General features: G+C 56.6%; 1 protein-coding gene across 12 annotated transcripts in view; it reads left to right on the top strand.

Annotated features, from left to right (window-relative positions):
* The window catches only part of RFX2 (regulatory factor X2), a 94,740-nt gene extending 78,428 nt beyond the window's left edge, over positions 1 to 16,312 (top strand). For 7 of the 12 annotated variants that reach the window (XM_027583641.2, XM_027583638.2, XM_027583639.2 and 4 more), the window contains 10 exons: positions 1,547 to 1,662; positions 2,547 to 2,665; positions 3,064 to 3,176; positions 3,563 to 3,717; positions 5,007 to 5,104; positions 6,202 to 6,351; positions 7,002 to 7,210; positions 9,045 to 9,198; positions 10,262 to 10,304; positions 10,861 to 16,311. In XM_027583641.2, the coding sequence (XP_027439442.1) occupies positions 1,547 to 1,662; positions 2,547 to 2,665; positions 3,064 to 3,176; positions 3,563 to 3,717; positions 5,007 to 5,104; positions 6,202 to 6,351; positions 7,002 to 7,210; positions 9,045 to 9,198; positions 10,262 to 10,304; positions 10,861 to 10,973 (1,270 nt within the window). In that variant the 3' untranslated portion in view covers positions 10,974 to 16,311. Of the gene's footprint in view, positions 1 to 1,546; positions 1,663 to 2,546; positions 2,666 to 3,063; positions 3,177 to 3,562; positions 3,718 to 5,006; positions 5,105 to 6,201; positions 6,352 to 7,001; positions 7,211 to 7,511; positions 7,642 to 9,044; positions 9,199 to 10,261; positions 10,305 to 10,860 lie in introns of those variants that run through there. The other 5 variants (XM_027583642.2, XM_027583645.2, XM_027583646.2 and 2 more) reach the window with 2 other exon arrangements.
* The last annotated feature ends 383 nt before the right edge of the window (positions 16,313 to 16,695 follow it).

Here is a 16,695-nt window from a genome sequence, read left to right as displayed (position 1 = left end):
GACTCATCTTTTAAGGCAGGGGTCAGCAAACCTTTCTGTAAAGGGCCAAACAGCAAATATCTTAGGCTTTGCAGGCCAGACATTCTGTCAAGACTATTCAGTCCTGCCGTGGTAGCATGAAAGCCGGCACAGGTGATACAAAGACCAGTGGGCGTGGCTATGTGCCAATAAAACTTTATTCACAAAACAAGGAGCAGCACTGGCCCTCCACAGCTGGGATTTGCAGGCCCCTGGTTATGGCCCCACTCAGTGTCACCTCCCTGGCAGTCCTGCAGGCACCTCTCCTTCCCTGCTTCCCTCTGTCCCTGGCTCCTCTCCAGGGTCCAGACTGCACCATATGGCACCTTCATAACTTGGCCTATCTGTGTGCAGCTAAGAACCCACTTTAGCGGCTCTGAGGCCATCCCAGGGACTCCAAACCACATGTCCATTCGCGGGAGTTGGAGGTCACAGAAGAGAGTCTGCAGAACGTTCTCCAGCAGCCAACAGATAAGAGTGGAACCAGCGGTCCGTCCTGAAGCTGCTTGTCCAGATGTGGACTCTGTAGCTTCTTGTTGTTGTTTGGTTTGGGATCTGGGCCCCTACAAACACCCGTAAGTCATGACACCAGGCAGAGTGTTATCTTCGGAGCAGCTGTACGTCTCACGGCGACAGGCTCGTGCCATTTGCGCTTGGAACCACCGCCCGAGTCAGGCAGTCCACACGTGTCTGAGAGGCTTTTCTCCATCCTCACGGGAAGCCTGGCCCCACTTTCCACAAGGAAAGGCACTCCCCGCTGGAGTTGGGTCCCCCTGCTCTTCCCACCGCACACCATCACCACCTCGCAGCCGCCCGCTGGGCGCAAGGCACACCGGGCCCCGGGGAGCCCTTCTCGGGGAATGTTTCCCGTTTGCCGCCAGGACAGGCTGTCCACTGCTTTCTGACTCAAGGCAAAATGAAAGTCCCAGAATTTCCTTTGAGACCATGTAATAGTAAGATATTTTTGATTCTATATAAAGAAGTTCGCTTATCTGCTAAGGGAGAAGTATTAGGGGGAAAAAAAGATACCCACACAAGCAACCCTGAATATCCATCAGCGGATGAATGGATAAGCCAATGTGTCCATCCAGACAATGGAATGTTATTCAGTCTTAAAAAGGAAGGACACCTGACACCTGCCACAACATGGAGGGACCCTCAGGACACCGTGCTCAGTGAGAGGAGCCAGACCCAGAAGGACACATCCCGCAGGACCCCACTCCCAGGAGGTCCCCAGAGGAGTCCCGTCTACACAGAGAGGAGAGGGTGGGAGCCGGGGCTGGGGCAGGGGGTGGGGCTGGTTGCAGGACGGCGTGAGTGTGCTTCATGCCACTGGGCTGTGCGCTTAGACATGGTTATGATGGTGAATTTCATGTTGTGTGTATTTTACCACAAGTTTTTAAACATTATACACACACACACACACACACACACACCCCAAACTGAATCCTGCTCAGTTCTCTGCTCCTTGAGCCCCCTTTGGGCCATACAGCTGGGGCCTCGTGATGGCACAGTGTCCCCTGCCCAGGTACCGGCCAGCCCAGAAGACAGACAGCCTCGGGGACAGTGGTCCGCATGGCAGCCTGCACAGCACACCAGAGCAGGCCATGGCCGCACAGAGCCAGCACCACCAGCAGTACATAGGTGAGTGCCCCCCGCCCCGCGTGCAGGGCCTCCTGGGGAAGCTCCCGTGTCCACTCAGCTCTCCCGGGGCTCACGGGTTTCAGCACCTGCGGTGTCTGCAGGGGTGATTGAAACAGTTGGCTTGTAGAATACCTCTTGACGTAGAAATGTTCTAGATCAACCTTTATGGCATCCCCAAGGCTCAGGTCATGATCCCAAGGTCCTGGGATCGAGCCCTGCATCAGGCTCCCTGCTCAGCAGGAAGCCTGCTTCTCCCTCTCCCACTCCCCCTGCTTGTGTTTCCTCTCTGGCTGTTGCTCTCTGTCAAATAAATGAAATCTTTAAAAAAAAACAACAACACTGGCTCTCCCCTCCTGCTGGCCTGACCCACAGCTGCCTGGCCCTTCCCTGGGAGAGCCCCTTCCCTGCTGGTGCCACGGCCGCCCCAGGGAGCACCTGACTCGCAGCCTGCCTCATGGGTCGCGCCCAGGGAGGCTCGCTGTAGTCAGCGTCCGTGGGCACACACACCGAAGGCGTCAGTGGCCTTCGTCTACATTTAGTGTGTTTTTGGAGCCCAGACAGAACCCTTCAGGAAAGTAACTAGGGACGGCCACGGCCAGCGCCCTCCCCAGATTCACTACCCGGGGTGGCCCCCACACTGGGGTGATGGGAGCGCCCGCTGAGTGCCGGGGCCTGGGCTCAGGGCTCGTCTGCATATTTACTGTCCCTGGGAGATGACAGTGTTGTCCCCATTCCGTCCCTGAGAAAACCAAAGCTTAAAAGTGGTGAGACCCAGGGCCGTGGAGCGGTCACTGGCAACCCTAACCCCGACCCTAATCCCCCAGCACATGGGACTCTTGCACGTGGCCCTTCTGCAACTGGGCTAACCCCCGTTTTCCTCCCAGATGTCTCTCACATCTTCCCGGACTTCCCGGCGCCCGACCTGGGCAGCGTCCTGCTGCAGGAGAGCATCACGCTGCACGACGTCAAGGCCCTGCAACTGGTCTACCGGCGGCACTGCGAGGTGACCGCCCTCCCCCCGCCCCGCCCGGGGAGACCCTGAGCCTTCGCCTTGGGGGTGGGGAGCCGAGCGAGCCTCCCCTCCCCCCCACAACCCGGTGAGGCGGTCAGTCTCCCGCGTCTCCAGAACGGCCAAACTCTCCGACATCACCAGGTGTCCCTGGGTGACCCGGAGGAGGAGGAAGAGGCAGGAGCGGCCCCCTGCTTCCTCTCACCAAGTAGATAAAGATCTCCACTCTCTAAACCGTGGCACGTCCGTCCCCTCTTGTGATCTCTCTCTGGATTTCAGGGGACCCCATTGCAGCTCTCCACGGCTGCCCGCTTGGCATGTCCCGACAACACGTGATAGGCACGCTTTTTAACACGCACATCCGTGAGGTCGACGGCTGTGTTTATTCGCAGGCAACTTTAGACGTCGTGGTGAACCTCCAGTTTCACTACATTGAGAAGCTGTGGCTTTCCTTCTGGAACTCGAAAGCCGCCTCGGGTGATGGCCCTGCCTCTCTACCTGCCAGGTAACTGCCCTCGCCCCGCCCCCCGCGGCCACGGAGCCACCGGCTCATTTCCCAGGACCCCGGGGCTCACCTGCAGGCTGCGGACACCCACACTGTGACCCACAGACAAATGCGTCCCCTTTCCAAGAATCGGCGCTCAGAGCCCCCTTCTGTGTGTGTGTGTGTGTGGTTTCCACACTGTGTTGCCCATTCCCTTGCTTCAGCACGAGACACTGTAGAGGGGAGCCCGTGCCGGCCCAAATAGGGGACGTGTCATTCCCCGGCCACAGGCAGGGAAGGGGGCGGCGCGGGCCCACTGGGGAATGAGAGGTGGGGCGAGGTCTGTCCCGGGGGCCCCCTGCCACCCTGTGGGCCACAGCTCACCCCGGCTCTCCCGTCCCCCACAGCGACGGGGAACCCGAAGGTGCCGTCCTCCCGAAGGACAAGCTGGTGTCTCTGTGTAAATGCGAGCCCATTCTCAAGTGGATGAGGAACTGCGACCACATCCTGTACCAGGCCCTGGTGGAGATCCTCATCCCTGACGTGCTGCGGCCGGTGCCCAGTAAGCGGCTCTTAGGGCTGCTGCGTCCCCCTGGCAACCCCTGTTCTTTCCCTGCACTCCCCCCCCCCCCCAGAACGAGGCCGAGCGGAGGGCCAGCTCGCAGCTCTGGAGGCCCGTCACCCTTGGGTTGCCGCCTACCAGTGCTGGCCCAGGCTTCGGTGCGCTCGGTGCTACGGGGCTCCCAGTGACACTCCAGCCTCCAAGTTCCTCTGGGGCCCGGGATGCCCCCCAGGAGATCCCCAGAGTGGGGCCAAGGTCACGGGATAGGCTTACCCCTCCCTGTCTGCACGTTTGCTGAAAGCCCTCAGAGAGTCTCGACCCGCTGTGCCCCTCTGCCCCCGGGGCCGCCTGCAGTGCCCCCCCCCCCCCCGGGGGTGATGACACACACACCCCCCTCCCCGCAGGGGGCACGCCCTGCCAGCCCCTTACAGGCTCTCCCTTGCGGCCCCCAGGGTCCTGAGGGTAGAAGCCCTGGAGTGAGGAAGCTGGGCCCTGAGGCCTCATGCTTAAGGAATGACGGGGGGGGGGGGGGGGGGGGGCATGGGTACACCTGGTGGTGACCTATCAATATTTGTGCCCTTTGGCACAATGGAAACTTCGGTCTTTCTTAATGAACTGGTCTGCTGTTTTTGTGCCACAAAATGGGAAACAGCCAAACTATTGCGTTTCTCCTTTGGGCTTGCCTGCTGCAGAACCGCTCATTGCAATGCGCAGTTAGAGTCTCTATGTTAAGGTTTGGGTCGGGGTATATTTCCTTTTATATTTTTGAAGTTTTTTCTTTTTAAACAGTCTGATTTGTTTATTTGCAAGCCACCTCACAATAAACTTGGAAGTTGGTGGAAGATATGTACGTGCACGTGTGTGGGTCAGGGCTTCTCAGCACTGTGGACTGTTCTCTGTAATGGGGGGAGGGCCGTCCTGGGCACTACGGGGGGGGGTGAGCCCAGCCCCCACCCGCTCGATGCCAAGAGCTTCCCCCATTGGGACGACCACAGATGTCTGTACACATTCCCCCAGTATCCCCTGGGGGCAGAGTCAGGCTGGGTGAGGAGAACCACTAAGGCAGGAGGTAGAGGAACAGAGATGAAGGCACTGGGTGGCCCCAATTCTCACCCGGCGCCTCCCTCACTAAAAGCCCTAAGTTCTCCCTGGTCCCTCGTCCGTGTGTGCTCAGCCGCCTCTTTCTCTTGCTCCAACAGCTTCATTGCATGTGCGCCTCTTCCATTCCTGCTGATCCTGATCGGGATCAGGACTGCCTTTCTCACTGTGTCACGGCTTGTGTCTCCCAGGTACCTTGACACAGGCCATCCGTAATTTTGCCAAGAGCTTGGAAGGCTGGTTGACGAACGCCATGAGAGACTTCCCACAGCAGGTCATCCAGACCAAGGTAACCGCTCCGCTCTGTGGGGGGCAGCTGCCCCCAGGCTCAGGGAGGGGCTCTTGGCCCTGTGCCCAGGCAAAGCAGGACGCTCCCGAGGGTCCTGAGGACCATGAGTCCCCTGCCCCCCAGGAAGCCTCCAGGATGCTGGCGATGTGGAACGGACACTCACAGGGAGGGGCACAACAGAAGCTGTCATTTGCTGTGATGCATTTGGGTGCATTCAGAACAGATAGAATGTTTCTATGCACCTCACGGGCAGGAGGGTTTAATCTCCTTGCTGTCACCCTTACTGCAATAGTCTTGGCCGCAAAGCAGAATTTAAAATGTGGAGAGCGGGCCTCCGTGCGCAGAAGAGAGTGACGGCTGCTCTCTCAAGCGCCACTTAGAGACCTGCGCACAGGTGAGGCCACGCTCCAAGCATCAGGCCGCCCTGACCCGGTCTGGAACAATCTGTTAGACCAGTGACTCTCAAACCTCAGGGTGCAGGGCGCCTGGGGCTCAGTCGGCTGAGCATCTGCCTTCAGCTCAGCTCGTGATCTCAGGGTCCTGGGATAGAGCCCTGCGTCATCGGGCTCCCTGCACAGCGGGGAGCCTGCTTCTCCCTCTGCCTGCGGCTCCCCCTGCTTGTGCACACGCGCGCTCCCTCTCTCTCTACTAAATAAATAAAATCTTAAAAAAAAAAACATAGCCATGCTTATTAAAAAAAAAACAAAACTCAGGGTGCATCGGAGTCCCCAAAGTAGGGTAAAATTGCAGATTCCCAGGCCCCACCCCCACGAAGCTTGATCCAGTGGCACCCAGGAGTCTGTATTCCCCCTCCCCGGCCGCTCCAGAGAGCGAAAGGAATTCTAGAAACAGCAGCGTAAGCACCCTGTCCCGAGTCCTACCTCACCGATGCTATGGCGTCTGCTCTAGATGCCAAGATGCCTCTTGAGGTTCGTGTCCTTCGTTTATTCTCACTCTTCGGGTCCTTGAAACTGTTGGAAGAGTGGGTCCCTCTCTCCCGCTCCTCCGCACTGTCCCGGAGCCCACAATCCCTCCACGGAGAGGACAGAACGCGCTATCCCCCCGCGCCTCACCGTCTGCACCTCCCTCGGCCACAGGTCGGCGTGGTCAGCGCCTTTGCCCAGACCCTGCGCAGATACACGTCCCTCAACCACCTCGCTCAGGCAGCCCGCGCCGTGCTGCAGAACACCTCCCAGATCAACCAGATGCTCAGTGACCTCAACCGCGTGGACTTCGCCAACGTGCAGGTGACTTTCTCCAATGCGATTCCCCGCGACCTGGGATGGGGCGTGGGGACCAGGCTGCAGATCAGCAACCCCCACCCCGCCTTCCAGCCTCGAGAAAAAGGCTCAAAACCACGAAATGCAACCAGCAGCAAAACCTAGCGTACATGAGAACAGGGTCAGGGCGGAAGCCCCCTCCCTGCAGCCCCCCAGGGGCCCCAGGCCTCCAGGTGCTGGGACCCACACCTTGGGTCACCCTCCTTAAGAATCTACCTTCCTGCTGCCATTTTCACAGCTCTCTCCTCTGGGCTCAGAAAAGTGCAGGCTGTGTTCCTGCGCGTCCTGCCTCAGTGATACTCACGCCGAGTTCAGGCTCTGAGTTCATCCACTAAATAAACACACACACATCTTTAGAGAAATGAGCACTTAAAAGTAAAACACCACAAACATATGGTGTGTGATCGGAGCTTTGGCCCCGGGAAGCATGGTTTTCCGCGTTTGGAACCAGGGCAGGCTCCCTCTGGCTATCCGTCTGTCCAGCTCTGCCCCGGGGGCTCAAGCGGCAACCGGCAAAGGCCCGGAGCGGGTGCTGGTCCCGTGCTCCCCCCGCACCCCACAATGGCGCTGGTCCGAGGGCGGAGGTGCCACCCTGACCTGCCGCCCACGCCCCGCAGGAACAGGCCTCGTGGGTGTGCCAGTGTGAGGAGAGCGTGGTGCAGCGGCTGGAGCAGGACTTCAAGCTGACCCTGCAGCAGCAGAGCTCCCTGGACCAGTGGGCCAGCTGGCTGGACAACGTGGTCACCCAGGTCCTGAAGCAGCATGCCGGCAGCCCCAGCTTCCCCAAGGCCGCCCGCCAGTTTCTTCTGAAATGGTCCTTTTACAGGTAAGTCCGGCTTGGTTTCCAAGAGAACCCAGGGAAAGCAGGCACGGTGGGCTCCGGAGGCCCAGCGGCCCGCTCGGCAGGCTCCCAGGGCAGGTACCGTGTGCTGACGGAGGCAGCCTGCGACTTTTCTTTCCAGACCTGTGCTCTCCTCTGGCTGACATGAGGCATTCGGGAGAAGGGCTGGCGCAGCGTAACAGCCAAGCCACGGCTCCCCGGGTGGGGGAAGGGAGCACGGGGAGACATCCCCCTCACCCCCCCTCCCCCGGGGACCCAAAATCCGAGTTCGCTTGTTTACCTTTAGGGGGCTTGGCCATACAGAGCCAAGGAGCTTCTGAGGAGAAAACAGCCCAAATCCCAAGCCGTTCCACTCTGTCCACTGACTCGGCCTTTGGGTCCGCACACGTTCAAGCGACCTTTGCTTTCCACATGCTGGTCTGGACACGGCGGTCAGCACCTGGCTTCCCTCCTTGGCTGCCTTTGCTAAGCCGTCTCAGATCCACAGCCTGCTGAAGCCACCTCTCTTTCCCCCACTGCCAAACCAAGTGCCTTAAGAGTGCATCTACACGCCGGTCCAGGAGGACGTGCAAAGCCTTAAGTATAATGTCATCAACTGCTCTTACTGACTCACCTGCACACCCCATCGTTCCCACACAAGCACAGAGTGTCAGCCCGTTAAAAAAAAAAATAACAGGGCACGCTAACATTTTCAAAAGTTGATTGGAGCAGCCCCAACCCGCAGGTGGTCAGTGAGCGAGGGGAGAGGTGTTTACAGAGAATTTGCGGGAGCAAAGCAAGGAAATGAGGTGATTGGCTTGAGCTTGAGCTTCGCCGCTGCCACCGTGGAGGGGAGAGCCTGGCCCTTCGTGGCTGGTGGTTCGAGGGTTCACTCTCAGAATCCCATATGTCACCTCCGGCTTGGTTCTGGGATGCTTGGGCCACACGGCGTCGGAGCCACTGCTGTGCAGGGCCCCCTGCTTGGTGACTCTGTCAGGGGCTAACACACGTCTCCTCCTGCCTTGTCCCCTCCTGGTTCTTTTGCTACCACAGGGATGAGTGGGGAAGCTCTGAGGTGGGGCAGTCGGGTGTTTGGGGTCGGGTGCCAAGTGATCTCATCCGTTTAGATCAGGGGTCGCTTTTTCTGTGAAGAATCAGATAGTTAAGTATTTCCAAGAAATAAACTTTTATCGGCACACAACATGTAAATGAACAGGCATGACCAATGTGCCAATAAAACTTTATTTATGGACACCAAACTGTGAATTTCAGGTACTTTTCACAGGTTGTGAAACATAATTCTTCTTTTGACCGTGTTTCCAACCATTTAAACCTGTAAAACCCATTGTTAGTTCCTGGGCTGTACAGGAGTGGGCAGTGGGCTGGATCTGGTCTGGATTTGGGGCCATACCTCCCCAGCCCCTGCTGCAGATGAAAGAGGCAAAAGCTCCCTGAAGTTCTGTCTTGTTTTAGGCACCTAAACCACTGACTGAGGAGCCAAGGCTGGATGGGAGGGGGTCCCAGGAGGAGGGAAGGCCGGGAAAGGCTGCCTGCCATGGGCAAGTCGTAAGGGTACTACGACTGACCACAGGCCATTGGCTAAGGCTTGTGTCAGACAGAGACACGATGTCCCATTTCCCCAGCCCCCTGCTTAGAGCTGACCGCCTCGCCCGCACCCCCCCCCCCCGCCTGACACAACAGACACAGGGGTGGTCTGGGTGGCTGGCAGGCCCCTCGTGGCATCTATGGGGCCTCCCCTCCGAAAAGCCTGGCCTGACTGCCTGCCTGCGAGTCCATGTTCCCCGGAAGTCCCCAGCCTCTGTCTGCCCATCCCCCCCAGCTCCATGGTGATCCGCGACCTCACGCTACGCAGCGCCGCCAGCTTTGGCTCCTTCCATCTGATCCGCCTGCTCTATGACGAGTACATGTTCTACCTGGTGGAGCACCGTGTCGCCGAGGCGACCGGAGAGACGCCGATTGCTGTGATGGGAGAGGTGAGGGTCCCTCCTGCCCTGGGGACCCCGGGACGCCGTGGGCAGTGTGTGTGACACAGCGGACGGCCCAAAGAAAAAACACTCGCAGGAGGCCCGTGGGTGGGAAAGCGCTCGCAGGCTGGAGCCCACCGGCCTGGGTTCAGCCCTGGCCCCTCCGCCTCCTAGAGCGTTCCTGCCCCTGAAATGAGACCTGGAACACCCGGCCCGTGGGAGGTCTGCTGTTGGAATGGACATATAAAATGTACCATTCCGGCCATTTTAAAGTGAACGATTCAGTGCCATTTAGTACGTTAAGAGTTGTGCAACCACCACTTCTATCTAATTCCAGAACATTCCATCACCCCAGAGGCACACCCCACCCCTGTCAGCAGTCACCACCATCCCTCTCCCCAGGCGCTGGCACCTGCCACCCTGCTTTCTGCCAGGATCTGCCTGTCGTGGGCGCCACACCTGGGTGGAATCATACGTGGGCGTGGCCTTTTCTTTGTCTGGCATCTGTCACTCCACATCATCTTTTCAAGGTGCAGCCGCATTGTAGCGCAGATCATTGCCTCACTGCTTCTGTGGCCAGATAATATTTCCTTGCATGGACGGTCCACATTTTGCTTTACCTGTTCATATGTTGATGAACACATGGGTTGTTTACAGCTTTGCACTGCTGTGACCATCTGGGCACACATTCTTGTTTGAATACCTGTGTTCGCTTCTTTTGGGTACATTCCTAGGAGCGGAATTGCCGGGTCACACGGGGTTGTTTTGAGGAAGAAATGAGGTGATGCCTAGAAAGCTTTTAGGACATAATAAGCCTGTCACCTTTAGAGGCCACAGTCCCTGTCCTTTTGGTGGCCTGAGCAGTCAGCACCCACTCAGCCCTCCACCAGCTCCCAGGCAAGACCCAGAAGGTGCCAGAGGGGACACACCAGCATCAGCGCCACTTCTCATGGGGGAACCGCTCTCCTTTACAAGCGAAGCCTGTGTTAACTATAGATAGAGGACAGTGCTGACATTCACCAGGACCAGGCCCCTCTGTGGAGGCCCCTGACTCTGGGCTTCTCTCTTTCAGTTCAACGATCTCGCCTCCCTATCGCTGACACTGCTCAATAAAGGTGGGTGTGTCCGTGGCTTTTCCGTGAGGCTCTCCCAGGGGCTATTCCTCCCACCCTGGGCGTAGTAGAAATCGAGGCAGCTCCCAGGGTGGGTTTGAGGGCCTTTAGGAGCTGGCATCCAGACAGGCTGGTGAGGCTTGGGCAGCAGCAGGTGTCCCAGTGATGCTTATGCAGGCCTGGCCTCTGCTGGGGCTCAGAGGAGCAGCCCTGCACCTCCTTCTTGTGTGGGTGCTTTGGGACGCCATCTAATCCTGCTCCCCAGGCACCTCCACATCAGGCCCGGGAGCAGGGCCACAGTCCTGGGCTGCCTGCATCCACTTGCCCCTACCCCAACCCATTCCCTGCCCCGTGGGGGTAGGGGGCACCAACTGCTGAGGGGGACCCTGCCAGGAATGTGACTCAGCAAATGGACACTGGTCAAGGGAGGTCTCCAGTAAGAAGGCCTCCCTGGGCACTGCAGGGCAGCGTCCACACCTGTGCACCTCTCTGAGAATGTGCTTCTCTCTCCCTCTCCTTCCTGCGCCCACACTCCTCATCCGCAACGCTAACCCTGCAGATGACCTCAGCGAGGATCGTGGCCATGAGGCCAACTCCGACGCCCGCAGCCTGGGCGAGCCCCTGGTGAAGCGGGAGCGCAGTGACCCGAACCACTCCCTGCAGGGCATCTAGCTCTGCGGTGCCTCCCCCAGGCTCCAGACCAGGCCCCTCGAGCTCTACTATAATAGTGCCTCTTAGATGATGTGATCTTTGCTCTGACTCACGGGGGCGCCCTCCAGAAGAAAAACCCTCGTGAACCACAACAGAAGGTCACATCGGGTTCCCGAGTGCCTGAGCTGCTCACCCGGTGCCTCCTGGGTCATCTTTTCCTTCTGAGTGTTCTTCTCTCCTCTGCCGGACCATGAACTTTGGTCCAAGTCTACACATCCCGCGCCGGACAAGCAGGCACCTCCACGTTGGGCTTCTCCTCGGTTCAGCTGCTTCCAGCTTCCACCATTATTTTTTAAAACTCAGATCCCAGGAGGGAAGGGGTGTCCTGCAGCTGTTGGGCAGTCCCAAGCTGACCGATGTCCATGGAGCCCCCAGCCCTGGTGCCCTGTGGTGGGAAGGGACCTTCTCCGTGCTGTGCCCAGGGCCTCCTGCCCTGCCGGCTGTGCTGAGGCGTGGAGGCCAGCCCACAGGCCCACGGGAGCCGCATCTGCAGACACCAAACGTCCCCAAAAGCAGCTGTCAATTGCCATGGCCCCATGTGGCCCAGAGAACAAGTCACAGAAATGGGCCGCTCATGCCAAGACATAGTGGTGTAAGAACCAAGACCAGAAGTTTTATCAGCAACTGGAAGGATTTGGGTTCTGTCCAAGGTCACAGCCAACGTCAAGCCAAACTGCCGGGTCTGGAATGAGTTTGTTCCAAGGGGGCTGGATGGTCGGTGTTTCAGTGGTGCCTTCAGAGAGCAGCCATCGGGCCAAGCCTGCCTGGCTCCCACCCCGTAGAATCTTCTGGAATGCCTGCCTTTGAATTAGCAATCCTGGAGCACTTTGACCCAGGGCAAGTCCCATCTTGAACTGCTCAAAGTCGACACTCTTCTCTGGGCTAAATGAATCCCGAGGACTTGCACAGCCCTTGAACTTTGAACACTCTGGATCCGCCGTAACACACTGCACTTGGTTAGCTCCGTGCAAGAGTCCTGCCCCCAAACCAACTGCAAAGAAGAAAGACAAACCTCTGGTCTAGGAAACACCATCTTATGAAATGCAATAGTTCTCCTTTTGGAAATGTTTATACCAATAGTTTTGTGCTCTAATTGTTATTAGAACGTTTCTTATGAACATGTATATTGCAGTATATTCAGTCCCCAACATTTTTTTTCTCATTCACGCAGAAGGTACTAATGTAAACTCACGTGGCCTTTAAAAACCTTACTTCCCAACAAGCAGGAGCGCTGAGCACGCCTAGGCCCACGCCAGGTGTGCAGGGAGGCGTGGAGGGGAAAGACAGGAAAGCTGGGCGCTTATTTTAGGAACCAAAAGTCTATCACAATCACAGTGTTTGTCTGGTTTTACAGTTCAAGCCTTAGATGAAATCAGACGGAAAGAATGTCTTTAAAATATATATATCTCCTCTCCTGGGAGACACTTAAGCTCACGGTTCTTGGACTGTAATGGCCTGCCTTTCCTTCCATGGGGGGTGAGCAGTACAAACTGGGTTTCCGCCTTACGCTCCTGCCTTTGCAGGATTCCACAAGGAACAATACAAATGACGGTAAAGACACAGGCCTTCCAAGCCCGTTCTTGTTTTTCATGGCAGTGAACACACGCGATCCACAGCTCCAGCTTCCCTCCAACACACACACACACACACACACACACACACACACACACACACACACACACACACACACACACACACACACACACACACACACACACACACACACACACACACACACACACACACACACACGGTGGCCCAGGAGGACGCGGGCCTCCCTTCAGGCCAGTCCCCTGCCCTGGACAGCCAACCTGGCCGGGCTCCTGCCCTGCAAGGCTCCGAGGAGAAAGAGTGGCCTCCAGCACTTTGTTCTTGACTCTCTGGGGAGCGTTCCAGAAGGAGCAGATTCCCTGAGCTTCATTTAGCAAGGCCAGCTCTGGGCCAGAGATGGCAAGAAAACAATTCTCAGCCCAGGATGGTGAAGACTATTTGTAAGCAGACTAGACTTACTCAGATATGGCAGAATAAATCCCGGCTCCAGGCACTGATGAAATCCACCGGTTGTTCCCAGGGCTTATTCAGTAGATGGGTGGGGAGCCAAACTTGGGAAGAATCACTGCACGAGCTTGTTCTAAAATGGACAAGTCCTGGGCCCCGTCCACAGAGAGGCTGCCTGGTGGGATTACCATGGGGGCTGGGAACCCGAGTTGTTTGGACCTCCCCTCTGGGGGGTTTTGAGGGGCTCTGACACAGGGGATTATAGGACTTTGAAGAAACCCTGCAGAGGAGACCAACAGGCTCAGGAACGAGGAACGGCCCACAGATGGGAAGATGTTCCAGAAATGTGGGACACAATTCCTGGTCAGCCGCCCCTAAAAAGTTGCTCCTCCGTGCCAGGCCAGCGCCCCACATGCCCCAGAGATGCTCAGCCCTGGCCCCAGCCCAGACCTATCTGTCCCCGGTAGAGGCCCTGAGGCCCCCAGGTGACACTAAAATCGTCTACTACTTTCCTGGGCTGGGACCTCCAAGGGCCTGCACGTGGCTTAATGCTCTGCCGTCACCGTCTTGAAATTCTTAATAGTTTTTGAACAAAGCGCCCACGCTTTCATTTTGTGCTGGGCCCCAGTGCAAATTTTGTGACCAGTCTTGGGAATCTCCCAGGACACAACCATGCAGACTCCCCTTCAGCTGGGCGGCCGGGCCCTGTCTCTGTGGCGAGTCCCTGCCAGGCTCTGAGAACCCAGCGGAACCCCGACTCGCCCCATCCACTCGTGGTTCACGATTGCAGGCCCTCTCCAGCCTGAGACCCCTGAGCAGTGCCAGCCCTTGCACCAAGCAGCAGCCACCCCTGTCTGAGAGGTGGCCCGGTGCTGGGGTGGCAGGGTCCCTGGAGGAGGAGAGCCAGGCCCTGCTCCTGGGCCTGAGTGGCTGGTGATGGAGTGAGCACAGGTGATGCCTCCATGACCACCGTCCCAGGAGCCAGAGAGGAGATGAGCAGGACAGACTGCTAAGGGCCCACAGACTGTCAAGTCCCTCGGAAGGCCCACTGGGTAGCGACCCAGGGCAGAGGACCAAACAACAAAGGGAACCTAGTCCCACCAAGAGCCTCTGGGAGGTTCTAATCACAATGGCTCCACACTAGATGCTTCTGTCCAATCTCCTCTTTTTGATAGTAGGTGTTACCCACATTGTACACGTGGGAAAATTGAAGCTGCCTGCTGGAATGCAGATATGATGGCTGGAGCATCAACAGCCATTTTAGACCTCGAAGTGGACGTCCTATAATAAGGATGGCAAAGCAATGAGACAGAAGGAGCCTGGATCCCTGGTGATATGGAGCTGCATTACAATCCTGATGACCCGCAGAGTTCAGTAAGCTGTGGGGGGAGGGGAAGAAGGCAGGGGAACCCACAGATGTTCTGCCTCTGGGAACTCTCTGGTAGCAAGAACTCCGAAGAAAGCTGTGAGGTACACCCCCCACCCCCCCACACACATACACACACACTCCAGCTGTGGGTGTGCTAAGAAGGGAGAGACTCCCTAGCCGAGGGTGTCACCCCTCCACCACTTTTCCTCCCACAGCTCAGGCTGTTGCCCGTCTGCTCCCAGCTCCTACTCCAGAGCTTCATCCTTCCACACCTTCTGTGACCTGGTCCATACCCAAATGGAAATGCCCCTCCACGTGCTGCTGACTTGCCCCACAGTGGCCCGGCCCACCACTGCTCAGGGGTGTGTGGGGGCTTCGCCCTCCACAGAGCAAAATAGGAGCTCAGCATCTGACCATTCGGGCCTCTTCCTTGGGCCTCCATCACGGCGCTGCCCACCAGCCATCCAACCATCCAGACCAGAAACCCAGGGCCACCTTCATTGCCCCTACCCCTCCTACTTCCCCAAAACGCCCATAACACGGTCACTCTCTCCTTCCTCCTTGCCACTCCCCAACTCCTCCTGGCCGGGAAAGGAAGCATGGTAGGGGAAATAGGGCTAGGCTATACAGGTTTGAGTGCCAACTCCACGGTCACGGGCTGTGTCCTCAGGTATATTACACCTGACCCATGGACAACATGGGGGTTAAAGGCACCAACCCTCCTTGCAGCCAAAAAATGCACACACATAACTTTTGACCCCCCCAAAAACTTAACTAATGGCCTACTGTTGACTGGAAGCCTTGCCGATAAACAGTCAATTAACCCATGTTCTGTAGGTTATATGTATTATCTACTGTATTCTCAAAGCAAGCCAGAGAAAAGAAAATGTTATTGAGGAAACCATAAAGAAGAGAAAATAACATTTACAGCGCTGTACTGAATTTACTGATATAAGTCTGCATGTAAGTGGACCCACACAGCTCAAACCCATGGTGTTCAGGGTCAGCCGTACTTCAATCAGCTTCTCCATCTGCAAAAAAAGGTAATAAAAATACCTACCTCACAGCCTTGTGAGCTTTAAATAAATTAATACTCAGTACTGGAGTAAGCATTTCACAACTGTGTCTCGGCCTCGGCACTGTGGACACTTGGGACCAGACCATTCTTGCTGGTGGGGTGTGCTGGGTGCTGTGGGATGTGGAGCAGCATCCCTGGCCTCACCCACCCCCTGCCAAGCGCACCTTCCCTCCCCAAGTCATGACAATCACAGATGTCTCCAGATATCACCCAGTGGCCCCCGGAGGGGGGCAGAACAGACCCCGGGTGAGAACCACTGGGTGAGAGCACTATCATGATGACCAGTTCCCTGCATCTTTTGTATCTTGGCAACCACATCACTTATCACTTGTCTTTCTCTCTCCACACAAACCCTTACCCACTCAATGCTTTTATTTCTTGCTCCTGGAACTCAGCCCACGATCTCATCTGGGGCTCTTTCACCTTCACTGGACTTGCCACCTAACCTCCACACCTTTACGCACACACACCTGCCCCTTTAGTGCTTCTCTTGATTGACACCCCCTGCAGGAAGCCTTCCTGGAAGCTCTCCCACTAGATTAGGATCCTTTATACCCCGCCTTTCCCATAAACACTGTGGGTGAGTAGCTCTCGTCTGCCTTGCTTGCTCAATACCGTATTTCTCCCAAATCTAACACAGTGTATATGTAGGTTCAGCAAACATTTAGTGACTGAGTGAGTGAAGAAGGTTTCTGGGAGAAGGTGCTATTCATGGTAATCATGGGAAGGTAGGGGAAAGGAGAGAAAACACATGGAAGAACACTAAGGAATGGCCAAAGGAAAGAAAAATCCATTCAGAAGAGGCCACCACCAGAATTTTTTTTTCTTATCGGAGCTGGGCTTTAGAAAAATTTATTCTGGTACAGTGGATTATACATAAGCGGGAAGCAAGGAAGCCAGTTAGGTACTTGGTAAGATGGCACAAGTGAGGGGTAGGGAGTGGGGGTAGGGGAGACAGGGTGGTGGAGACAGCAGGGGAGGGGAGCTGGCAGAAGCGAGAGGTCCACTAGAGCCCCTCCCCGTGCCTAACGGCAGATCAAGTGGGTTATAAAATCAAGTTGGTGGGTTATGACCAGTTTAGTCTTTTTTTTTTTTTTTTTAATGGACCAGGATAGAAGTAGAAAACGTGAAAAGTATTGATGGGATAAAGGCAAACCTAACTTTGTAAAGTTTGTAAAGTTTTTGTCTCAGTATTATGTATTACGTGCGTATACAGACACAGATGGCATTAGGCCGCC

Source organism: Zalophus californianus, chromosome 1, assembly GCF_009762305.2.
Source record: "Zalophus californianus isolate mZalCal1 chromosome 1, mZalCal1.pri.v2, whole genome shotgun sequence".
Taxonomy (NCBI): domain Eukaryota; kingdom Metazoa; phylum Chordata; class Mammalia; order Carnivora; family Otariidae; genus Zalophus; species Zalophus californianus.
This window is presented reverse-complemented; position numbering and strand designations above follow the sequence as displayed.